Source organism: Chiroxiphia lanceolata, chromosome 3 (genome assembly GCF_009829145.1).
Source record: "Chiroxiphia lanceolata isolate bChiLan1 chromosome 3, bChiLan1.pri, whole genome shotgun sequence".
Lineage (NCBI taxonomy): Eukaryota > Metazoa > Chordata > Aves > Passeriformes > Pipridae > Chiroxiphia > Chiroxiphia lanceolata.
The window spans coordinates 18,216,962-18,243,580 of record NC_045639.1 but is presented as its reverse complement, the minus strand read 5'-3'; the positions used below and the strand labels follow the sequence as shown (position 1 = coordinate 18,243,580).

Sequence of the window (26,619 nt, the reverse complement as noted above, 5' to 3'; positions counted from 1 at the left end):
AGTAATTTGCCCCAGATTGTAAGGGGATTTACAAGAACTTTTACAACAAGCTCAGCATTCTCAGCTGAAAAGTTGAATCGTTCATCAAAAATAAAGAGCAATTGTGTTCATATGGCAAACAGATCCCTTGCTAGATGCTCAAAAGTCCTGTTACTCGAGTGAGTTGAAGGGAAGAATTCCTGATTTGATTTGGTGGACTTCCCTGCCTGCTCTTAGGAGCTGCTAGAGCTGAGGGCTCTCCTCTGAGATCCTCTGTGGACTTTCTGCTCTGATTTTAATGATGGATTAGAACCATCAGGAAGAGCTTAAAACCTGGGAAGTTGAGCCTTGCTTTACAAACGGTGTGGCATATTGGCTTGGAGCAAAGGCAGAGGCTGGTCTGCCCCAATGCATGTCCCCTCCATCATAGTCTCCGCAGGGCAAGAGCCGCATCCCTTGGACCGAGGGTACAGTGAGGGTGGCACAGGCTGTGGGTGCTTACTGCCCAGGCACTGGAGAAATAAATGGGGCTCACCCACTAATTTTTCCTCCCCACTGCGGTCAAGAAGCTTTTTAAACTCCGCACAAAGGATGCTGCAGTAATTCTGAAATGTTGACACTGAAACCGTAGGAGGGAGGGAAGATTTTTGGCATTAGCACATCGATGGCACAGAATAAAGACATCACATGACTTTTAAAAGCCCCTGGGGGAGAGACCACAGTGGAGTTACAGACATTCATAGTGCTCAAAACTGTTTTTTTTAGTCAATCAGTTCAATTTGCAGCCAACCAGTTCAATGGCGAGTGAGTGGGTTTAGTCTTTGGTCAAAGTAGATGAGTGGTAAATTATTCAGGTTTTGCCCAGCTTTTGTATGTGAGCCAAAAAAATAAAAGCAAAAATGTCTTGAAATACAGGTTACTTACTCATAAACAAAAGGAGTAGGAATAAGCAAGAAACTTATTTTCCACCTTTGATTTTTTTTGTGTAGTATGTTTTTTTTTCTCAAGCTACTAGCTCACCTTTCATGTAGAACATTAGTTGCTTGGTTATCTGGGTTAGCAGAAAACCCCAGTGCAAGGCCAGCCAGTTCTGTTTGACACAGAGATGGACAGGACTAGAGATACTTGCACCTAATAAAAAAGTAACACTTCTTCCAAACACATCGTGAATGTCTGCTAATTATGCGAAGAGTGAGAATAGATTAAGATGAAACTTCCTGATGAGAAAGACACAGATAAAACCCTGCCAGTTCCTGTCAGTGTGTGGGGAAAATGCTGGTATATCTTGCTCAGATAGTAATCTGAGAGTGGGACACACTGTCTGGTTTGCTCACAAACTGGAAGAGAACAAGAGCTTCTCCTGACCCTCATTTGTCGTTCTTGTACATATCTGGACACTAATTATCACCAGAAATCTGGCCACTGTCATCTGGCTACTGCATTCCAACTAATGTTTAATTCAAGCTGTCATTTAGTCCATGAGACCACAGCTGTACATATCCCAGCAGGTCTGACCCTTCCCATCTAGGGAGGCCTGGTCCCCACCTGAAGCTTTACTGCCTGGCTTCTGGGGCCTAAGGAAGGATCCTTTTCCATATCCTGCCTTCTTAAAAACACATGCTTGAATATGGAGGATCTGAAAATTCTTTTTTTTTCTTTTTACAGGAACATAGAAGATGAAGATTATGTTTCTTTCTTTTCCTGTTTTTTTATGAATACTGTACTAATAAAACTTGGTTCCCTGGTTACTTCAGTGTCATCACCCTTCAGACCTTCAGAATAAAATAAATAATCAACCAAGAAGCCGTTCTCTCATATACCTCAAGAATTCCTGTCCAGTTCACCTGACAGACCTGGCCATTTCCACAGGTATTATCAGCACATGAATCACACCTGCACAGCACAGTACAGAGCCCCAGTTTCAAGCTCTTTGTCCTCTCACATACACATAACACCACATTATAAGGCAGTCTCTACAGAGTGGAATATAACACCTTTCTGTTATGTTCACTTGGTGGAACACAAGTGTCAGTCTCTTTCACAAAAGAAAATGTTTCTTAATAGTTACGAGTTTGTAAAAAACAACAAACAAAAAAGGAATTAAATCAGTAGTGTTCAAAAACAGAGTAGCTGTTAGTTGCGGATTTTTAAACCCAAAAGACACTGCACTGTTTAGAGAATTTACTGATTTATTAGGCAAAAAAGATCTCAATACAAAAATTGGTAGACAAAAATTGGTATTTCTAGAGCAATATCAAATAAGGAACTACATGGGGGAATGGGGAGTGGATGGTCAACAGGAAGAAGAGGAAGCAAAGAAAATTACTTCTGCACTTTGAATATTAAAAAAAAAGAGATTTTTTTCTATTCTATACTTAGACTTCAATTTATACAAATGTACAAAATGAAAAATATTTTAATTCTAAAATTGAAAAAAATTCCCATTAAACTGCCCAGTATTATAAGTAGGATGGAAGAAAAACTATTGGACTCAACTGCTCATATCCAATTGAAAGTTTGAAGAAGAAATTTAGAGTTTTGTAAAAGGAAGTAGCAAATCCAGCTGCTTTAAAATAAGCCCTGTCAAAACATCTCATTCTAGAACAGCTGCTTAATGAGACTTTATTTTTAATGGTACTCTTTGGGAAAGTAAGCAGAACAGGAAGCATTACTAGAGTAATCTTTTCATTTATCATGAACATCATCTTAACAATATCCTAACGATGCATTCCTATAACAAATGCTGCCAGCACTGTGAAGGGAGACTTCATGCATCTTATAGCTGTACTGGAAAAAAGTTGGAGGCCACTGAATTTGTGTTTTGAAAGTGGAGACACGCTTTGATGAACTTTTCTGATTATTCATTCCCATAGCAAAACAACAGCACAAGAGTAATGACAGAACAGAAACTTTAGTGGAAACAACTAAGTGAGCACTCATACATAAAGTAACTCCTATTACACCCGATGGTAGTCATGACTTAAAGCAATGAAGATAGAAAATGCTTACTTTGAACTCTGAAGTTGTCAGCAAATTTATTTCTTGAAAGCCTACAGCAAAAATTATTAAAAATATTGTATTCTTAGCCAATATTATCCAAATTCATTTCAATCTCAATCTTTCTCAATTACTTAACCTTCACAATGCCACTTACACATTTTCTTCTGAAAAGACACCTGACACGTAAGCAATTTCTTTTTGACCATTCAGCAATTCGATGTTTCAGCAGCCAGGAACATACCCCAGGCTTCCAGGCTGCTTGATGTTCCCCTAGACAGTCATTCCTGGGTAATTCTGTACCACCTACAGTAGTGAGGTCAGCCTTTCAATGTGCACACAGTGAGAACTTCTCACCTTCTACGAAGTGCGAAATGAATTGAATAATTAAGTTTTTAATGAAAAACTGCTTCTCTGGTCTAGCTTTGACAAACACCATCTTGCTGAGAATTGCTATCATTGAAACCAGCTGTATGAGCATAAATGAAACAGTATAAAAGTAGTTTCAAACATATTTTAATAACAATTTAACATTAGCTAATTCCTAAATGGAAACAGAAGGTGATTTGCAATCACTTATTGTACACAGAACTTCCTCGTTACTGGAGTTGCAAATTACAGAGCACATTTTGCAGTTCCAGTCAGCTGAGCTCCTACTGGAGCATCACGCCAAATTCACACTCATCCTCAATAAATCTGCCATTCCCAGCACTGTAGCCTGTGACACTTGGATATCAATGGGAAAGTATTTAGTTTCAAATGGATTTCACAAGAGATATGGGATGAAGCACACTCCAAGTGATCTTTTTCTTATAAATTAGAAGTTAAACAGTGCCAGTTTCATTTAAACTACAAAAAATTGATGACAAGTTTGCAGTTAGAGAGCTAGGACTTCTTTTAGCAATAGGCCCATAATTTTAATTCCAGAAATATTTATGCTCATCATTAACCTATGAGTGCTTGGAGCACTGTGGCTCATTTATAGCAGATCGTTTTAGCTTTCTTCATCACTTGCTTCTAGTTTTGTTTCTTTGTTTTCTCATGAGTGGTTGACTTAATGATCAGTAATGGTCTTTTAAGGACTTTGAGAAGCAGATGCTGGGGACAACACAGACATTTTGCAGGAAGAAATTAAGAGAACTCCAAAATAAGTCAAGGCTTGAGTGTTTGACAGACATCACAGGATAACCTCAGGTCTGGAAAAGGTCAAAGTGCTTAGAAGTAGAATGGAGATGGAGGAGAGAGCGAGCAAGCTGTCAGGAAGCTGGCTAAGAAAACCAGACAGATAAAGGCATCTGTCAGGGATATCCAAAGAAGCAAGTGCTCACTGTGAGCTGGACATATCAGTGCTTTTATGTTACTATAATCCCTCTTATTTGAAAAGCTTTTTTTTCTTTGTTTATAAGTAAGAATCCCTCAAGCTTGATGGAGAGAAGGAATGCTGCAATAGACAAGTTTGTATTCCAGGGCTTAGCTGAAAGCTGATGAAATCAAGCTATATCACCTAGAATAAGGAAAAGCACAAGGTCCCATTCCCAGCAGGTGATCTTAGCACTGTAAGTTTATAAACCAGCTTACAAGATTAGGAAGACATGGAAAAACATCAGTTTCTTTGATTTATGTTTAGTTCTCAAGTGCCTGCCTACACTGATTGGTGAAACTGCCACCCTTTAAATATTGGGTTTTATCTCTAGAAAGAACAAACCTACACAGCGAGTAGACTTTCTAATGCACAGAGTCCACAGCTACAGTTCCCTCCATTTGTGGAAGATGTTCTGTGTCCATAAAGCACAGATATGCCTGATTTCAAGGTAGACAATGTAGTGTTCTTTTCCTTTCCAAGGAGTCTTACCAGATACAGTTAAAGATCAATATTATAAAACAGCCCTCAGGGAGAAATTTTGTATGCTTTCCCCCACGTAATCTGCTGCATATTTAAAGCACCATGGAGAAAACACTACACACATCTGGCAGCTAATGTGGAACTTCAGGACAGAAATTATGGTTCCATAAAGAAGTTGGGATGTCTGGCTGATTCTGGAAATGCTAAGGAGTTTCTGAAAGGTAAGAGGTGATAGATTAGGTGTAAACCAATGATTTACTATGACAGTCCTGTGCATCAAGCACAAACAGAAGACATAAAAGAAACAGACTACAAGATGTTGTTCTGTTGCTTTCTTGAAAAACTATGAACAGTGAAAAAGGCATCTATTTCAATCCCTGCCAAGATCAAAGAAGATTTCTGCAATGCAAAAAAGGAGCAGTCACTTAGAAATATAATGCTATTTATCTTCAAACAATGTCTTCAGCTTGGAGACTGTTTTCCAAACCCCCTATCCCTCATAACAAGAGCTGCAAAAAGCCCACTTTGTTGTGTATCCATTCTGTCTAAAATTGTGGTCTGGTTTTCTTTGTGTTTTCCTTTGCAATATATCTGCTGGAGTCAAGAGATTGGATATTTACTAAGCAGTAAGTCCACAGAAAAACATGATTTCTCTGTCTATTATTTCTTGTCTCTGTGTTCCTTCTGAATTCAATTCTTTTCCACACCTCTTTAACTGTGAGTAAAAGTGTAGAAATGAAGTGCAGCCTTTTCCAACAGCACAAAAATCTAGATATTCCAAGTTAAAGTGCTCAACTTCCATACTTATACAGGGGTGCTTGGATACATATAATTTCTGCACTCCTGGGTGACAAATGAATTAACTGTCTACAGTGCAGAAGCATGAAGAATTACTGAATTACTTTTTTCTAAAGAAAACTATCTTCTTAAACTTTATCACGCTTGCTTTCTATGAATTAAGCACCCCCAGGGTGCGACACTATCAGCCTGTTTTATCCTTTGGGCATTAGGCTAAAGGTGTCACTGACATAAAGGTGCTGCCCTGGTAAAGGTGCTTAGAAATATTGTTGTCTGCTGCTGTTTGAGCATCTACTGCTGGTTGTAGTTCCTGAGCTGCGACAAGTATTGTTGTAGGCAGTGAATACATTCTGAAACACCACTGTAGTCAGAGCTATTAAAAATAAGGCTATCAATACGTCCCATGTTAACATTAACTCAGTTAAGATGGATGACCTCTTTGGCACTTGAGCAATATTTAACTTATTCTTCCTCCTGCCTTTCAAGCTGAGTAGGTGTAAACATAAAACAGAATCCTGGTATCTACCTCACTTAATTTCTTAATACCATAGTGTTTCATAACTTACTTGTATTGCTGCCCTCTGCTCCCTTTACAGGACTTTTATCTGTTGGAGATCTGCTGCATCAACATTATCTTCCCTGAGGATACACATCAGTCTGTCATGTCAGACTTTATCTAAAGCCTTCTCAATGTCAACAAAGAAACACAGAGAGAAATCCATTTGTACCAATGTACAATATCACAAGCTTAGGATTGCTTACTTTATTCTGTCTCCTGAACATAACTGATTACAGGATGACTTCTATCTTTTTTCCTCAGTGTGTAGCTTTATGTTCCATCAAGAATTTAAAAGAATTTAGGGGCCTAGTTTATCAAACATATAGCTCGCTGTCAATCACACTTTATGGTGTTAGCAATTGTTAGAATGAAGATTTTTGAATCTTTCCTTCAAACATTGGTTACAAAGTTTCAGCTACTTTGTTTTGAACTATTAAGGGGCTACGGTATTTCACTGGCAATATCACCCTCCTTTCATGCTGTTTACTTTCTAGGTTCTAAGTCAGAATTATCAGCCCCTCCCTATGAATGTTTGTCCACAAGTTTATGAGAAGTAAAATTTTAATTGTTCTGTATTCTTACCCGTTTTTCCAGAACATTTATTTTATTTGTAGCATACTTTGTTGGTTTTTCATTTTCACATGACTAACCCCCTTTTATTCTCCAGAAATTTCCTGGTGCTCCAGGTAGAGGGGTTTTGGGTTCCCTTGATCTTTTTCTGGCTTTGTTGTGAAATCTTCTTAATACCTTCCTTCTCCTATCTTTCTTCCATAGTTTCTATAATTTTCAGGATCCTTTCTGTAGTTTGTGGTTGCTTAGCATTGTATCTTTTCATCGCCCCTCACAATGAGGGCATTTTATATTCCAGAAATTTTATATTCTAGACTTCTGCAATGCCTTCAGTTTTCTTCTCTATTTTTCCTCTCTTCTATTCATTGGTTCTCCCCTTTGATGTCTATTCCTCATGTTTGTTTCATTTTAATTTTGAATCTACCTACAAAAATTTGAAATATTTTCTATTTTACATTCTTTCAAGTTTAACCTCAGCTAGAGAATCTGTTGGTCCCAGCACGTAGAAAGAAGTTTTGATATTGCAATATATTTGATTTCCTGAAGTACTACCTTATCTTCTCAGCTGGGATGATGCTGAAACAAGACATTCCAGATAACAGGATCATGTCCATTGTTTGCAAATTGAATCAAGCTGTTTTCCCTTTTACTCTTAAATACAAAGCAGGGAATTCCCAATGACACTATCATACAACTTCTTTATTTTCTAGCATTATAATCAAATTCTTCCAACCTTTCTTCTCTTTGCCTGCTTCCCACCCAGTTTTTTATAAGAAATATTCTTTACATCTTCTTGGAAGTCTTCCAAAGGGCATGAAAAATTAAAATATAGAGCCCAGATGGCAAAGTGTGTAATCATATGCAGATCATGTTCCCAAAGTACTCATGGCCAAGGGTTGTTTTTTTTGTTTGTTGGTTTTTTAATTTCTCCAAATCCCAAGTAATATCTTTATGCACTTTAAAGTATCATATTAAAAACACTTCTTTTTTTCATTTGACCAAGTTCCATGCAAGTATGTTTTCAAGTGTTTGCTCTCCTCCAATGTTTTTGTAAGCCATTTGATTTCTTTTACAATTCATGTTTATACCCCATGTGGTATTCTCCAATTCCATCAATTTTGCACCCATGTTTTGCATATCAGATTTTACAGAAGGCAATAACTAACTTACATCAATTTCTCCAGATGGATGATTAGCCCCAAATCGGTAATTTAAAAATCATATAAATAAAGAAAAACCCAAAACTATTTTCCTTTGATTTTTATAATTCTTGGAAGCATCTACTGAGTTTCAGTACAAAAGAAAGTTTAAAAAGTTTATGCATAATTATGGAATTCCACTAGAAAGAGAGGAAATTAAGGAAGTTAAAGAAGAAGAAATCAGTGTTAAGATGCTTCATCTTATCCTCTAAATGACTGCAAAATTTTCTTGCTCTGGTAAAACAGCACTGTTTCCTTTACCATCATTCTCTGATACAGCTGAACCGTTTCAGCTGAAGTCTCCCAAACGACTCTGCTTGAGGCAGACACTCGAAAACCAATCCAAATGTTTTAAATTTGGCAAAGGTACAAGCATTTAAAGGTACCAGCAAACACTTGGCAATGTGAGCCGAAGGCATCCTTATTTGCCTGAGCCATAACCACCGCCCTGGTTGGATGCAAACAGCTGTTTCTGAGCAGCCAGTGCACAGCTCTGCACTGTTGGCTGCACTTCAGTACGGGGTGACACAGTGTCTATGCACTGCTGTGACTAAAGCAACACTGATTTTATTGATCAGAAAAAAAAATCTTCTTCCCTATCAGCAAAAATTAGTCTCTCAGCACGGAGCTGGTGGAAGATCCGTGCTTGGCAATACTGAGGATAAGACTGGGAAGCATTAGAGAGCCTGCTGTATGATAGGAGCTGAGTGGTCCCTGGTGTAATCGTTCATTCAAATGGAGCTACAAACCCTTCATTCAGAATTTATGTGGTCTAACAAAGAGGGAAAAATTCACAAGATTGACATACAGTATTTTTTGTTACTACACACAAATTTAAGAAATCCCTTCTGTAGGGACTTCAAGAAGAACATATATCTGAATGAGAAAGCTGTAAGTAGTATTGCTTATAGGAGAATAAAAGTTCTAAAATGGTTAGCAATAGCTTCCTAACAGTCATTTGCTTTTAATCATTACCATATTAAAATACTGAGCAGGAAATGTCATTACAATACATTTTTAATTGAACATGGAAAGAAATAAACGGAATGAATTTGTTATTTGAAGATTTCCTCTGTGAAAAATACTGCTTGGCGAGATTACACTGCACACATAAAAGGAATGCTGAAAAATGAGCTTGACATTGGAATGCAAGGTGCAGAATAAAAAATATGCAGGGAAGGAGTTTGGTCCACTAATTAAGAGTAGTGGATTGTAACAAGCTTCCTGGAGACTAGCACTCCTTGCGTAAATCACTTGAAAAAACATCTCAAGTTGATTTACCCTATCTGGATTTGATTTTGAAATTCGCTACATACCTTCTGAAGCAGCCCTACAGAAGAGTTCACAAAGGGAGTTGTCAGGGGTGACCTTTCAGTGATGCTGCTTTCTATTCTGCACCAAAGCTGAGCAGAACCAGCTCTTGCAAGTATTATGCTCTAGACTTTGGTCTCCTGTGGTTCATTCCACACACGCACTGATGGGATGCCAACAAGAAATCACCATGGAAAGTTTTGACATTTAAAGACAGCCATGAGAAAGTGATTAAAAGGGAGGCTGAACCAAAACCAAAAGTCAGGAGGCATCCTAGATGGCCTTGGCCCAGTGTCTGGCACACACCGATCCCTCAATCACAGATCATCACAGTTGAGTGGGGATGATGACTTCTGACGTTATTTAAAATGTAAACTTGTTAGGGTAGCAGTTCTTATCTCATGTTTTTAATTATCAAGAAAAAGATTCTCTCATGACTTCATAATACAAGCAATAAACAGTGAGGACATGAGTTTTCCTTGGTATTTTGGTAGGAGGCAGAATGCTCACCTGTATTAAGTGAGGGTAAGACAGAACTTTTTCTGCTTCATAACACTTGAGTTTCTGTATTTTAATACTCTTACCTTCCTAACTGAAGAACTGCCGTTTTTATCAAATCAGTTTTATTGTTTGGATTAAGCCTAACAGGGCCCTTCTGATTTTTTAATGTATTTTCCACACTATAAACAACAACAGACAAGCCTTCCAAAAAAAATCTTACATAGAGCTGATTGTGGATTAATCTTTTATGGTGTGTTAAATAAATAGAAAAACCCATCTTGTTTTGCCATTCCAAAATTGCAAAGGCATTTTTGTATTTTGGAACTTGAATTGTAAGTTAAAAATAAGGATCATTTAATTATTTTTGTGCAGTGTATCACTTTGTTGAAGCTTTTGGAAAATTTTTGCACTTCCAGAATGCTTAGCATTTAGTTCAGTGACATAAGCACCACATATGAAATCCTATAATTGCTTTTAGCTAAATTCTACATATAGATAGCTTCCTACAGGCTTGAAATAGAACAAAAACGTAGTCCTTTAACGGGAATGCAAAGGATGTATTTGGATTCTGATGACTCCTTAGGATGTTTCATTCAAGACGTGGTATGAAGATGGAGGAGGGTAGTTCACGCAGTTTTGACAATGTATAGAGCAATTGATTTGGTATCTCTGTTCTAAACGTATGGGATGCAAATATAAAAGCACTACAATATCCTCCATTCCAGCACTGCAGGTTTAGTCACAGATTATTCCATTTGGCTTGGTACAATGTACCTCTGTTTCACACTGAATGGTTTTTATGTTCCTAATCAATAAATTAGCTCAGTCATTTTAGTTGCCAATCCTTCTTTAAGGTTAACTACTATGAGAGACAACAAATGTGGAAGTGTGCAGCATCATGTAGCACTGAATAATGTCTGCAGTTGGCACAGCCCAAACTAAGAGTTTCCATGGAGTATTTTTCAGTTTATCATGGAAATATATCCATACGTACAGGAACTCTGACCATCTGCACAGGAATGTGAATTCCCTAACTTTGATTAGAAAGGCAGCAAAGTATCTACATTTTAAGGGCAAAGAAATCATCATTAGGAGCTTTCCTCTTGCACTTCGGACTCTGAGAGAACAAGCATTTCTTAGGGAACACCGAGAGCTGATGGTGCCGTGAACCACAGTAAGGCTGCAGGCAATGAAAACCAGATAGGCTCTGCACAGCCAGTGGGAACATCACATATCGCGGAATTGTGGTTAGAGCCCTGAGTTAAAATCATATAGAGCATGCAGGTTTTGCAAAATTGAAACATAAACAAACAAGACGACATTTACCTTCCACATCAAGGCACCTAGGTGGGCTATCTGACCAGATAAGGTTATACATGCACTCAAGGATCTCTGTCCCTTCTAGTTTATATCCAGGAAAGCACTGGTAATACACCACTGTTCCTACAGGGAAGGAGGCCTCGAACTCAGATATGTTAATGTAACTATGAGGAAGAACCAATGGCCTCAGGCAACCTGCAAATTAAGAAGAGGGAGGTTTCTTTTATTATGAAGTGCTTATCTTAGTCATCTTCACACATCTCAGTTACAATTTCTAAATCAAGGAGTGTGATATTTTTCATCTTCTCCACTCTGAATGGCACGTCTGCATGATCTCCCTCAGATACATATGCCTCATTATCCTGTTTCAAACCCTTTTACTGTTTAGCCCACACACACTGCCGGCGTGGGATTCGCTTCCAGGAAAATCCAGGAAAGGTTTACTGAAACCGACAGTATTTTGTTTAACAAACAATTCACCAGTTTTGCAGATGGTAATTTCTTTTTGAGGTAGGATCTTTAATAAATAAAGATTGTCCTTTATATAAACCATGAGTTTTATTCCTCCTCTTAAGAGTGACAGACATGTACACCGGCTTAAATATTAAAACTGCCCCTGTGACAAAGTGCACATGACTGTAAAAGATTTGCAAGCAGAATTAATGATTTTGAAATTCCAGTTTGAGAAAGTCTAAAGGAATATGACTTCCCAGGAGCAGTCCCATGATAAACACTGAACAAGGTCTCAGATGAGGTTATCAAAAAATTAAGGTACCTGTTATCACCAGAAATGGTAAATGTAGCCAGAATCAGAGACTACATTCCAGTTCTACTTCTGGAATTACTTCTGAGGGATTTGTATCATGGATGGTACTGAGCAGTGATGGTCAAATGATCACCAGCCATATTTGGGGCAAGAGAGAGCAGTGAATTTAATAGATGGCATGTCTTTTTAGTGGCCTTAGAAATGACCCTCTGGGTAATACTTAATACTGTTGATTTTTTAATTTGCAATAATGTGGAGAAAAGATGACTAGTAATCAGGGAATGAAAAATAGCATTTTAAAGTTATGTGACTAATGGAAGCTGCATTACGGCAATCCATAAATAGGTCTCTTGCCACTACTAGGAATTTGTGAAGGATGTTCATAGGACACCCTTAATTTTAAGCCTGAGGGGGGAAATAAAATCAGTCTGAGAACTGAGAAAGTCTTAACAGCATTTCAAGCAGTCATTTCCTTGTAGTGGTCTTTTGAGGGAGAGGGATAAAACCAAAAGAAAACAACGCAAAAAGCTTGAAAGCTTTTTGCAGCATGCTGTACTACCAGAGCAAAGGTTTTGATTGCTTTTTTACTGGCTGGTTATGTCACTACTCAAATAAAGCTTCAAGTGTCCTATCTACGGGCTGCTGCTCATACCCTGATCAGGTATGCCCCACACATAACACACTAATTCCTGCAATCTGAGCAGTCCACTGAGCAGGATGACATAAGCAGCCTCCAGTGGGACAGAAAGAGCACAGACTGCCTGAGCAAGACCAAGCTTACTCTTCTCTGCAACTGTATCAGGGAAAATTTTGTCCTGCTGACTCAGAATTTTAATGCTCATTATGTTTCTTGTAATGCAGGGCAGAGATTTACTTGAATTTGTATGACAGCCAAGCATTTGTGAAAATTCCTAGGTCTCCAAACAACTCAAGCTGCTTGAAAACTTGATTTTGGCTTCTTTTTTGCCAAGTAATTCGCATCATTCCAGATCAGTAATTAATTTTATTATCTCATTGCAAAAATAGAGGTTGGATTCTTATACGGTCTATAATCCTTTATCATTGCTCAGGCAGAAAAAAAAAGGCATCTTAGTGTCATAAGACTCCCCTGCCTGTTGTAATCAAAGGGCCATAGAAATGTAATTGACAGGCTACCTAGTGCAAGTAGACAAGTGGCTTTGATTTTATTAGTGCTTGACGTAGCAAAAAAAAAATTCTGGGGACAATTTTGCAGCAAGAATTTGGCAAAATATTTCAGATACTTGAACTGCCTATTCTCTGCCTCTCTGGTAATCACAGCACTTGGGTCTTGTGCAATTGATTTCTCAACTTTTATTAGCACTGCTGTTATTCTGAAAAGCAGTTAATATCACATATTGAGTAGGAGCAGTTGATTGGGTTTCACAGTATAAATAGAAGAAGAAAGTAACAAGCCAAGGGGTACTTGGGGGATCTTCTGCTTACTCAATTAATACTGTCTGTCCCAAAATTTCCACATGGACCTTTGGCAAATTAATCTTTTGAGTATTCATCTCATCTAACCCTAAGAGTCTTAATCTACTTTAATTAGATGTGAGGTGCACCCACTCTCAGACATAGTCTGTACACTTCATACTGCCACATATGATTCCACTGCTGACAAGATACCCCAAAACCAGTGTCCACTTTTCTACAGTTCCATGAAAATTCTCCTTTGATGTTAGCACTATTCAATGTGTGCATCTGAAACACTGAGCTACCCTGGTAATATGCTTAAATTTCTGCCATAGTCTAAGACAGGACCTTGGGGGACAGTCTGATGTGCTGTCACTCCTGAGAAGTGTCCCATTTCCCCTGACTGCCTGCTCTCACTCTGCAAATTGATGGGACGGTGCAATTAAGTGCCTACAGAGAACTGTTAGCTTTAGGAGCTGACATATGGGTTTGAGGAAAGTTAAGATTAACCCAGTTTTCTGCTCAGCAGAGACAGTTAAAATCTCCCGATGCTGTTCAGTGGGCCAAGCTTGTTATCAAGATGTGAAGTGGTTGAAACCAAGTCAGTGGTGCTAACACGTGTGTATTAGAAATGTGAAGGTAAAAGGAGTCTAGGGTTATTGAATTTCCATTCACTAAAGCTGGCTTACCCCCAGTCATTTCTCACAGTCTAAGCTGGGCTGGGATTCCATGCTGCTGATACTACTAGTCCTGTAGATAATGGCTTTTCTGGCCAAAATCATTCCTGTGCATACCCTGAATTTTCAGTCAATACCTACAGGTTTAATGGACTGTGAACCTAATCAACAACTCTGCTGAAAACTCTGACAGAAGAACAGGTTCCAGCCTCTCTCCTCTACCCCCGCCCTCTGCACAAGGCAAAGAAAGATAAATTGCAGTTAGAAGCTTAAATCTTTCCACAAATTAATTAGTGAAAAAATGTCAGTTGCCCATCAGATCTTTTGCTGAACTTCTGACTGATTACTCTAGCTTTTTTTTCTTTTTAATGCAATGTATCTGTGTCAGATTTCAGACTCACAAACAAAAAGCAATATTTAAAGTAGTATTTTAAGTATGGGTATGTTCAGAAAGCGGCATCTTCTTTCCTGCAGTGAGCAACAGGGAAGAGAAATCAAAAAAAAACTTAGCAGCAGCATTATTCAAATACTGCACTATGGAACTTATCAGATCACTGACATTCTTACAGTTGTAGGAAAAAAATATTGGCAAACTATCACAAGATGCATGAGCTATAAAACAGGACGTGCTGGAGTACTAAACCTTGACATAAAGGTAGGTTATCCCATGTTCCATCGTCTTGACATATGGAAACCATGTTGTCTAAGTCAGGGTAACGGATCTGGAATCCTTCATGACAGCTGATTATTAACTTATCGCCAGTCCTGTATGTCTTGTTATGAATCTCTGCATCTTCAACATGAGGAACAAGGCAATCTGTGACTTCATGAAAAAAAGAAATAGTAACTTAATTAAAAAAACATGGCTAACTATTCAGTAATCAAGCTCTTAAACAAAAATCAGCATTTAATTTAATTGCTCTGCTTAAACTGTTTCAAAAACACATGCATTTCAGTAAAAATGCCCTTTCCCTAGTCAACCACAATTTACAAAGTCTATAGCACTGCAGTAGAAGCCAAGGTGCTATAATAATGGATCATTTCCCCAGCCTTTTTTAAACAAACAAAATCAGGTGCTTTTAGGAAGACTGTTGTTAGTTTTGGCCCTCCATTCATCATGAGTGCAAATTACAACACAGTGTCTGACTATCCCAGGGTCCCATGTGAAGGCAGACTCTTTGACAGCACTGAGGACAGGATGAAAGAAAATATAAAATACAGATATGGCACAAGGAACACAGAAAGACTGCTGTTTTAGCAGAGACACAGGTGAAAATCAGGTACATTTACAAGGCTTTATCCAGCTCCATTCCACAGAGTTCGTTACAAGAATGTCTTCACATTAATCTCATGGATTATGTTTTAAATCAGATAGTTTTATGTGCTTGCATTCATATGCCTTCAGAGGACATGATTTTTAAGGTCCTGATCAGGATCTCAAGTGCTTGTAGAAGACTCTCAACAAGGGACTACAAACCTGTAGTGATATACAGGCACAGGCTGTATTTCCTGTCTGTGATACATGTATCAGACAGTCATATATCTCTCTGTATGTATCAGGGCTAAAGACACCAAATAAAGAATAAAACCCAGAACGCTGAAAGATTTGGAAAGTGGAAGGGTGAGGCAGGGGAAAAATCCCTCTGCTAATACTGAATAATTAAGAAACAAGCCAAGAGGGTATGAGGGGATAGACCAGGTGACTCAAAGTTCATCCTCATTAAAAATACAAAGTGAGATTAAACAGAAGAGACGAAAAGACTAAATATTGTGAGAGAATTTCTGTTTGTCTGCCAGCAGTCAATCCATGACAGAGATGGTGATAAAAGTTTCCAGGCACCAAAACTCGAGAAGTATTTAAGATAAAAGGAAGACAGTAAATATATTGTAAGCCTGTGTTAAGCTGTTTTCCCCCAACACTTCTACCATGAGAGAATGTGGTGGTTTGGGCTAGGCCTTCCTTGGTGACCAGTCTGTAGCCAAGGAAGGGTCCAGATTTACCCAGTATTCCCTACGATTTTTACGTAAGCCAGATTATAAGAAGAAAGGAGGAGAGGTCTTCGCTCTCTTTCCTTCCGGCGGCTTGGAGGTGCAGGTTCCCTGCTGTTGAGTCTGCCGTGTTGGGGAGCGAGGCCTGGTAGGGCCTTGTCGACCTTGGGAGGCGGAGGTTTGCCGGCGATCGTACCGGAGCGACTCTCGGTTGTCCCAAGGAGAGTGGTGGGATATTTTCTTTGCTAACTCTTAGTTACTAGATCTCGGGCTACTGATTGGGATATATATATATATATATATTTTATTTTGGTTTTGTTCCCTTTCCCTTTCCCCTTCCCCTTCCCTTGTGAAATTCTATATATTTTTAAATTGTGTATATATTTCAATTGTAACATAAGTGTAAATATATTTATATATATCACTTTAGCTGTCTTTCTCTCGTTTCGGGTTTTTCTTAGTTGGTTGGTTTTTTTTTTTCTCTCCCTCTTCTTCCTGAGGTTTGGGGGGGGGGGGGGCTTCTGGTGGTAAGGTTTGGAGACTTGGCAGGGAGCCAGCTTCAAACCATATCACCTTATCTGGTGTTTCCGCCCGGTTTATCTCTGGTTATCTCCGGTTTGTTTTGGTTTTGCCACGGTTGTTTGGGAACAAGTCTGGGAAGGGAGCCAAGTTGGTGCAAACACTGCCCATTGTTTGGGAACACTACCGGGAGAGCTGCCAAGAACCTATTGTTTATATAAATATAGCTTTGTGTGGGAACAAAGAGAGAAAAATATATAAACATGGCCTTTTTATTCATTTTCTTGGTTATTTTGGCCGTTTTTATATATGCTGCTGGGTATCCAGTGAGAACTGACCCAAAAGGCATCTACCAATATCTGCCTTTCCTTAATTATGACATCAAAGGCCTAGTGGCTGAGGTCCCTGGAATCAAAATTGGCCCCAATCCTTACATAAATTGTTTGGCAACAGTTATACTATTTCTAAAAGCCATGGAAGTGGTGTTTAACATTGGAAAGGTGGTGCGGTACTGCTTTCCTTGTTGCAGGAAACGCCAAAACTCAAAGGGATTTGCTGGAACTTTGGGAAGGACCTTGAGAAAACCAGTCCCTGGATGGCAAGGAATCTGGGTCAATTTTGGTAAATTGGTAGGGCGCGTGACACCTCCCATTAGTTGGGATTTCACACCAGAGCAGGTGTTTGATCCTGATGAGGTGGCACGTCGTCTGGCAGAAGGGTGTTTATCTTATGAGGACCCAAATATGCAGTTTTTTGCTTTGTACTGGGGCCTGGCGAGTGCCTATCGAGCTGCTGTGGACTATGCTCGGAAGACTAAGGCTGAGGCGGAAACTCAAACCCTGCCACCTGAGACCAATGCCACCTCTACTACATGCACTGAAAGTGGAACCCAGACTACACCACCTGAGATACCTCTCGCCCCTGTAGTGAAAAGGAAGTCATGGGTATCGACGCCCAAAACTTTAAGCCTACGACCAGATGGAGAGCAAAACAGGTCAGAAGACAACGGAGAGGGGACTGATACTGATGCCAGTGCCAGAACTCCACCTTCACGAGCAGCACCATCCCCAAAAATGGAAACTACAGAGTCGCGGTCAATGACCCCATCAGAACTCCGGGACTTACAAAAAGATTACACTCGTCGGCCTGGTGAGCGAATTCTGTCGTTGCTCCGATGCCGAGACCGTGGGGCTAGAGGTCACATATTGTCAGCTACTGAAGCAGAACAACTAGCTTCCATCTCCGGAGACCGTGAACTTGATCGCTTAATTGCAGAGGAGAAACCTGACCTCAGTCTTTGGGCACGACTTGTCTTAAGTGTGAGACAAAGGTTTCCATTTAAAGACTATTTACCGTGCCCCGTGAGGAAGTGGACCAAGATAGATGACGCCATCCAGTACCTAAGAGAATTGGCATTGCTGGAACTTATGTATGATGACCCTCAATACGATCCCGTCACTGATGACCCAGAGGTTACCGCTTGCACAATGCCCATGTGGAAGAAGATAATCCAGGGTGCTCCTGCATCATATCTCCACATCTTGGCAGGAATAATGCTTCCAAACATGCCAGAAACGCCTGTGAGCATGCTGTGTACGGTTCTGCGACATCTAAAAGAAACAGTAGAATCTAGGAATGAGTTTTCTAGAGACTATTCTGATTCTAGTTACAGACAAAGACCTGAGAGAGATGAACCTTACGGGCGCTCTGATTATGAAGATGACTACAGAGACCACAGGGACAGACGCTACAGAGATAGATCAGCAGACCGGTCTCGACCACGATCTCGATCTTGGTCCCGGTCCCGCTCACGATCTCCTTCCGTCACACGCAGAAGGAGCGAAAACCCTAAGCATAGATCTAAGTGCAGTGAGCTGTGGTCCTATCTGCGCGCCCAAGGAGAAAACATGAGGAAGTGGGATGGTGAACCTACCTCCAGACTTGAGGCCAGAGTGAGAGAACTAAAACGCAAGGAAGCCGATAAGAAAGTTGTCTATGTAGTAGATGCAGATTTCTTTGAGAAAGAACTGAGATCTCCCAGACGCAGGGGGTCTGGAGTCCGCTTCCAGGATGACAAGAAAGCCTCTGAAAAGCCGAAGCAAAGATCCGATGGTGAATGCTCCGACCAGAACCAATAGAGGGGCCCTGCCTTCTGCCAGGAGAAGGAGAGGGACGAGAAAGATAACAGAGTTTATTGGACTGTGTGGGTTCGATGGCCTGGCACATCGGATCCTCAGAGATACCAAGCTTTAATAGATACCGGCGCACAGTGTACGTTAATGCCCTCAGGACATATGAGCACAGAGACTGTTTCAATTTCTGGGGTGACAGGAGGGTCTCAAGAGCTGTCGGTGGTAGAGGCTGAAATAAGCCTGACAGGAGACCAATGGGAAAAACATTCCATTGTGACAGGGCCAGAAGCCCCTTGCATTCTTGGCATGGATTACCTCAGGAGAGGATACTTCAAAGACCCGAAGGGGTACCGATGGGCTTTTGGTATAGCTGCGGTGACTGAAGAGGAATCCAAACGATTATCTGCCCTGCCCGGCCTCTCAGAAGATCCTTCTGTTGTAGGATTACTGCAAGTTGAGGACCAGCAAGTGCCAACAGCCACTAAGACAGTGCATAGGCGACAGTACCGGACGAATCGAGACGCTGTGATCCCCATCCATAAGATGATCCGCAAGTTGGAAAGCCAAGGGGTGGTTAGTAGAACACACTCACCCTTCAATAGCCCCATTTGGCCTGTACGTAAGTCAGATGGCGATTGGAGACTGACAGTGGACTATCGTGGCTTGAATGAAGTCACGCCACCATTGAGTGCTGCTGTACCAGACATGTTGGAGCTCCAGTACGAGCTGGAGTCCAAGACAGCGAAGTGGTATGCTACCATCGACATCGCCAATGCATTTTTCTCCATTCCCCTAGCAGCAGAGTGCAGGCCGCAGTTTGCTTTCACGTGGAGAGGCGTGCAGTACACGTGGAACCGACTGCCCCAGGGGTGGAAGCACAGTCCAACAATCTGCCATGGACTGATTCAGGCCACACTGGAGAAGGGCAAGGCCCCAGAACATATTCAATACATTGATGACATTATCATATGGGGGGACACAGCAGAAGAAGTTTTTGAGAAAGGAGAGGAAATCATCCAGATTCTCCTTGATGCCGGTTTCGCCATTAAGAAGAATAAGGTCAAGGGACCTGCCAGAGAGATCCAATTCCTAGGGGTGAAATGGCAAGATGGACGACGTCAGATACCAACAGATGTCATCAATAAGATTGTAGCCATGGCTCCACCGACCAACAAGAAGGAGACGCAAGCTTTCCTGGGGGCCATAGGTTTCTGGAGAATGCACATCCCTGGGTATAGCCAGATTGTGAGCCCTCTTCACTATGTGACCCGTAAAAAGAATACCTTTCAATGGGGTCCTGAACAGCAGCAGGCATTCAAACAGATCAAACAAGAGATTGCACATGCCGTGGCTCTTGGACCAGTTCGAATGGGACCAGACGTGAAGAACGTACTTTACACTACAGCTGGAGATAAAGGTCCCTCCTGGAGCCTCTGGCAAAAGGTGCCTGGTGAGACGCGAGGGCGACCACTTGGCTTCTGGAGCCGAAGCTACAGGGGTTCTGAAGCCAACTACACTCCTGTGGAAAAGGAAATTCTGGCAGCCTATGAAGGCATACAAGCAGCCTCAGAAGTGATTGGCACTGAAACACAGCTTCTCCTAGCACCCCGACTACCAGTCCTGAATTGGATGTTCAAAGGAAAGGTGCCCCCTACGCATCATGCCACCGATGCTACATGGAGTAAGTGGATAGCCTTGATTACGCAGCGTGTACGATTGGGAAGCTCAAATCGCCCTGGAATTCTGGAGGTTATCACAAATTGGCCTGAAGGTGGGAACTTCAGTCTGGCAGAAGAAGAAGAGCCAGTGAGCCGAGCTGAAGAAGCTCCGCCATTTGATCAGCTGCCAGATGAAGAAAGGCGTTATGCCCTTTTCACTGATGGTTCTTGCCGTATTGTAGGAAGGAACCGGAAGTGGAAAGCAGCTGTTTGGAGTCCCACCCGACGAGTGGCAGAAGCTGCCGAGGGTCAAGGTGAGTCAAGTCAATTTGCAGAGCTCAAAGCCGTCCAATTGGCCCTGGACATCGCCGAACGAGAAGGATGGCCGAGACTCTACCTCTACACTGACTCGTGGATGATAGCCAATGCTCTATGGGGATGGTTAGACCGATGGAAGAAAATGAACTGGAGGCGTGGGGGAAAACCCATCTGGGCTGCTGACTTGTGGCAGGACATCGCTGCCAGAGCGAAGAGTCTGAATGTGAGAGTCCACCATGTAGATGCCCATGTGTCCAAGAAGCGAGCTAATGAAGAACATAATAACAACAGAGAAGCGGACCGAGCTGCACAGATAAGAGTATCACAAGTAGACCTAGACTGGCAGCAGAAAGGAGAGTTGTTCTTAGCTCGATGGGCCCATGATGCTTCTGGTCATCAGGGCCGAGATGCCACCCACAGATGGGCACGAGACCGAGGGGTGGATTTAACCATGGATGTAATTTCTGAAGTTATCCATGATTGTGAGACTTGTGCCACTATTAAGCAGGCAAAAAGACTGAAGCCCCTGTGGTATGGTGGACGATGGGATAAGTATAAGTATGGAGAGGCATGGCAGGTTGATTATATCACACTGCCACAGACCCGCCAAGGTAAGCGCTATGTGCTTACCATGGTGGAAGCAACCACCGGATGGTTAGAGACTTTTTCGGTGCCCCACGCAACGGCCCGGAATACCATTCTGGGCCTTGAAAAGCAAGTCCTATGGAGACACGGGACCCCAGAACGTATTGAGTCGGACAACGGGACTCATTTTAAAAATGAATTAGTCACCAATTGGGCGAGGGAACATGGTATTGAATGGGTGTACCACATTCCCTATCATGCACCAGCTGCTGGGAAGGTTGAAAGATATAACGGACTGTTGAAGACAACTCTACAGTCTCTGGGTGAGGGAACCTACAAGAACTGGGATAAGAACTTAGCCAAGGCCACCTGGCTAGTTAACACTAGGGGTTCTGTCAATCGAGCTGGCCCTGCACAAGCAGAATCCCTCCACATTGTTGATGGAGATAAAGTTCCAGCAATCCATTTGAGGGGAATGCTAGGGAAAGCTGTTTGGGTTACCCCTGCCTCAGGCCAAGACAAACCCATTCGTGGGATTGTCTTTGCTCAAGGGCCAGGACATACGTGGTGGATAATGAGAAAGGATGGAGTGATCCAATGTGTGCCCCAAGGAAATTTAGCCTTGGGAAAAAACTAATTGTATGTCCTGAGTTGTGTTTTTACAGGAAGCCAGTCACCAGATGAGAGAGAGAGAGACCTGAACTAAAGCTGATGCCAATATCCAGTGATGAAACAACCCTAAAATCAGAACTGTAATTGTGACTGAGGAGACCAAAGATCTGGACTGAACTGAACTGATGTCAGTATTGATTTCCAACGACGAGACAACTGCGCCGAGAGACCAACAAGGACTATATATGTATATGTGTATATATATGCGCAGGATGTAGGCGAACGTGAGACATAGGTGTTACGTAAAAATAGTATGGAATAAGGGGTGGAGAATGTGGTGGTTTGGGCTAGGCCTTCCTTGGTGACCAGTCTGTAGCCAAGGAAGGGTCCAGATTTACCCAGTATTCCCTACGATTTTTACGTAAGCCAGATTATAAGAAGAAAGGAGGAGAGGTCTTCGCTCTCTTTCCTTCCGGCGGCTTGGAGGTGCAGGTTCCCTGCTGTTGAGTCTGCCGTGTTGGGGAGCGAGGCCTGGTAGGGCCTTGTCGACCTTGGGAGGCGGAGGTTTGCCGGCGATCATACCGGAGCGACTCTCGGTTGTCCCAAGGAGAGTGGTGGGATATTTTCTTTGCTAACTCTTAGTTACTAGATCTCGGGCTACTGATTGGGATATATATATATATATATATATATATATATATATATATATATATATATATATATTTTATTTTGGTTTTGTTCCCTTTCCCTTTCCCCTTCCCCTTCCCTTGTGAAATTCTATATATTTTTAAATTGTGTATATATTTCAATTGTAACATAAGTGTAAATATATTTATATATATCACTTTAGCTGTCTTTCTCTCGTTTCGGGTTTTTCTTAGTTGGTTGGTTTTTTTTTTTCTCTCCCTCTTCTCCCTGAGGTTTGGGGGGGGGGGGGGGCTTCTGGTGGTAAGGTTTGGAGACTTGGCAGGGAGCCAGCTTCAAACCATATCAAGAGACAATTATCTTCATTTAGGAATGCAATATTTATTAGGGAAAAAAAGAGTTTCAGAAGTCCCTTGAGTTTTGCATAAAAGAGAAAGTTTCTGCCACTTTCATGGGTAATTCTTGCTAAAGAGGAATAGGCAAATCTAAATTTTTATTTAGCAATTAATTGTGAGTATGCACAAAGTAAAGCTATAGTGACAGCTTGTTTGTTTCTGTAGAAGCACAAGTAGAAGCAAGATAAACTGTTATTTAGCACAGCACACACAAACTACGAAGAGCAAATGTATTTCATAATGTATATATTTAGTTAGGCAAACTAAGATGATCTATTATTCTGAGACTCCATCACTAAATTTTACTAACATGAAGTGGGAGAGTATTGCTTTCCCAGTTAAAACATACCTTCCTTTGTGCCTTCCCATCACAGGGATGTTTTCTAAAATACATTGTACTTAGTTAACTTTTGGTATTGGGCCTGGACATATTATTAGTTAAAAATTCTTCCATTTCTCTTTTTACTTTCAGCTTCTTGGCAGCTGCTGCAGGTGCCTCCTGCCGCTGGTAATGGGAAGGGCTGGCAGTCTGCCAGGCAAGCTGAGCAACTGCAGCAAGAAGTTTTCCTAGAATTTATTCATTTATAAATGCCCAAGTCTGGGAGGATGTGTACCCTAACAGAGGCTATAAAATACACTGACAAGGGTGCAGACATCACTTTCAAAGGTCAAACACTTTTCTCTCACTCTCTCTAGCAAGTTAATCAGCAGATGAGACAGCAGAGGATGCCCCTCAAGAAATGCCTTAACTAAGCCTTAAATACTGCCATGAAGAGGCTGTCCTGGGCACCCTTGAGGATGGGATGAGATAGATGGAGAACCTGCTTGGCAGCCATAGAGGAGGAGGTCGGAGATAGATGCCAGAAGATAACATCAATGAACAGATCGCTCTCTTGACATAACAGCTTTCTGTTGCTATACAAATAAAGGAGGTATGTATACACATAGTGCAGTAAAATACAAGATTTCACTTTCAAAGTGGGGGAAACTGATTCCATAACTATGATCTATTGTAGTGACTTCATCCCCATTTTTCCAAGTAACAGGTACGGATCGAATCGTTTCAGTCATCTAGATGTTGGCAAAGAACAGCGATAAGTTGCTCACTGCACTGTCCTTTGCCTGCAAAATCCTGTCTGACTTTGATAACAGGCTTATTACAAGCCCCAGCTAAATGCCAGACCATTGGACCACAGTATTACAGCTCTTATTCCTGATGCCTTGCAAGCAAATGTTTTCCCACTGGCTGAATTCATATTGTTTAGCACTTAGTCAGGCATAAATTGCAGTAGCTACCTCTCCACAAACAACTGGATTAGCTGGCACCAATTCTGCTTGGAAAAGCTGAAAGTAAGTGACTGAATTTTAAAATGCCCTGTCCTAGAAAATAAACTACTTTATTCTAAGTACTTTTCAGCAAATCCGTGGAAGCTGCTAAACCATTTAAGGAAATACATGGTCTTTAGCCAGCATTGAACAGCAAAGGCTATGACTTACACTCTTTTCTTGCAGTTTTACATGATCTGCTTATATCTACCATGTGCGTACTAAAATGGGTCAGCCAAAAGAACACATTTCTTATCTTGCAGGGGCAGAAAGAGCTGGGGTACAGCCAGCAGGCTCAACACTCTGCCAGGTGCAAGGGCTCATCTTGACCCAACTTTCATGAAGATGTAGCTTTTGTACGATAGCAGATCTAGCCTGTAGCAAACTAAGTGTGTCCCCCATCACAGGAATATTGGTCTGAAGAGTAAAATTTGTTAATCACTATAGTTATAGTCTGTTCGTTCCTGTGCAAACCATGCATCATCTCTCAGAACTGCCCATGGCGAAGGAGGACCACCTTTCCTCCTCCCAGGCCCTCCTTGGGCCACAACAGCTACTCAGAAGGAAGGAATGACCTAAACACCATGGAGATAGCCACATCATCCACAGGTACCAGCTGGTTTGGGATGGTGTGTGTCTATTGCACATGAGCACTTACCATCCAAAAATTGTCCCTGCTCCATGCTAATCCAGAAGGTGCTTGAAGGATTTGCTTGGGGAGTACTACTGGAAGTTGGCCAAAACCACATCAGGGATTTTTCTAACACGGTAAGAGTGTGCACAGTTGAAAAACAGTGTCCTGGTCCGTGCTCTGGTACTGTTTTGTTTACTAGTCTGTACGTCAATTCAAATGCAGAGGTCCACTGCTCCTATGTATCTCACTGTGGAGTGGTCTCTAAATTAGCCTTGACTACATCTAGTGACATCACTGACAGGTTGGGACAGAGAGAAACAGGGAGGAGAGATAAAAGCAGCATCATGAAGAACGGGTTTAATGCAGGGACAGCTCATCTGGACCCTTTGCTCTTAAAAGTAAACATTTAAGATCAATATTGTCTCTTGCTTTTTTACTAGTGTTAAGTCCATAGTACTGTTTTATTAGAATAGTTCTGTGGATGGCAAACACAGTAGTTTAGCGCATGTTAAATAATACTTTCCCTTTATTGTCTTTGCTTGTATTACAATAGTGCAGAGAGACTTTATCTAAGACCTGTGGCCATTGTTCTGTAGCCTGGTTACAAACATAGAGTGCTCATAACCATGTTTAAGAACCAGCAAACAGCTGGCAAGACAGATAAGAGATGGGGAAATAAAAATATTTCAGTCATCTCACAGATCCAGGGACAAAGGCAAAGAAAAATGAGAGAAGAACGTCCTACAGGAAAGGTGTAGCCAAACTATGTACTAGTCCACTACTTTCACCGCAGGTTTATCTCCCCTGTCAGTGGGAGAAGGAGGCACTGAGGACATCTCAAAGGCATCTGCCTGAAGAAGCACAGGGAGAGAAGGGCACAGCTCTTTGCTTGGTTGTCATCTCCATGTAGACTATAAGTTTAGATTCAATCTCATAGGAAAGAGCTAACGTTTGTTCCAAGTAGGGCAACAGTCTCAGCAGCCACATTATCACAGTGGGAGAAGATGAGATTAAAGTGTGAACAACATGACATACTGCTCTTAAACAGTAAATACAAAATTTCCACCTTAGAGGTTTGGTATTTATGTGTATAACCATATCAGAATTGATGGAAGTTACAGACACAACATGCTGTAGATCAACAAGAGAATGTAACTCAAAGCACACAGATTTTTGACAGGGCATTTACTGGGCACCTAGTCGTGCAACTTCATTCTCGTACTGACACTTAAAATCTCCTGCATCTTAACGAGAAATGACAGACCTATAAAATCAAATTGATTGGGTGAAGAGCTCCAGGCAAATGTATTAGTTCTAAAATCAATTACATTCTCAGGAACAGGTTGCTTTACTTCCTTTGGCAAATAGCATCCATTTGTGATTAGAGATTGTTCTGGTAAACACATAACAACAATTAAACATACGTAACATACAGACATAAAATCATCCTTAGTTGGATCTAAACTCCTGAGAATAAATGAACTCCAAAGTACTGAGTGTTTTTAGCGTGCAAGTTCAGCTGGCAATATCTGACACTGATATATCCCAGGACGAGAGGCGTGTAGAGCACAGCACAGCCCACAGAGCAGTCAGCCCCCGCTGTCAATGGGTAAATGCAGCATAAAGTTTATTTCGCCTTGTGATAGGTAATGATGAATGGTACAACATTAGCTTCTTCCTCCTCCAGGAGCTGCCAGAAATTTCAGATTTCTTTCCATATATCATTACAGAATTTCTGCAATGTAGACTTTTATGTATGTCATTAGACAGCTGAGAATTACAAACTCTGTTATTATTCTTTCTTAACTGTTCTCCAGATGTGCCATGTTCCTACACTGTCCACCTGCCTACC

The 26,619-nt window shown here is 41.2% G+C and overlaps 1 protein-coding gene across 1 annotated transcript in view; it reads right to left on the bottom strand.

Annotated features, from left to right (window-relative positions):
- The window catches only part of SUSD4 (sushi domain containing 4), a 38,042-nt gene that overhangs the window by 8,809 nt on the left and 2,614 nt on the right, over nucleotides 1–26,619 (bottom strand). Inside the window, exons 2-3 of the mRNA XM_032681247.1 lie at nucleotides 14,598–14,777; nucleotides 11,084–11,272 (exon numbers count right to left, since the gene is read on the bottom strand). Coding sequence (XP_032537138.1) covers nucleotides 11,084–11,272; nucleotides 14,598–14,777 — 369 coding nt within the window. The remainder of the gene's footprint in view (nucleotides 1–11,083; nucleotides 11,273–14,597; nucleotides 14,778–26,619) is intronic.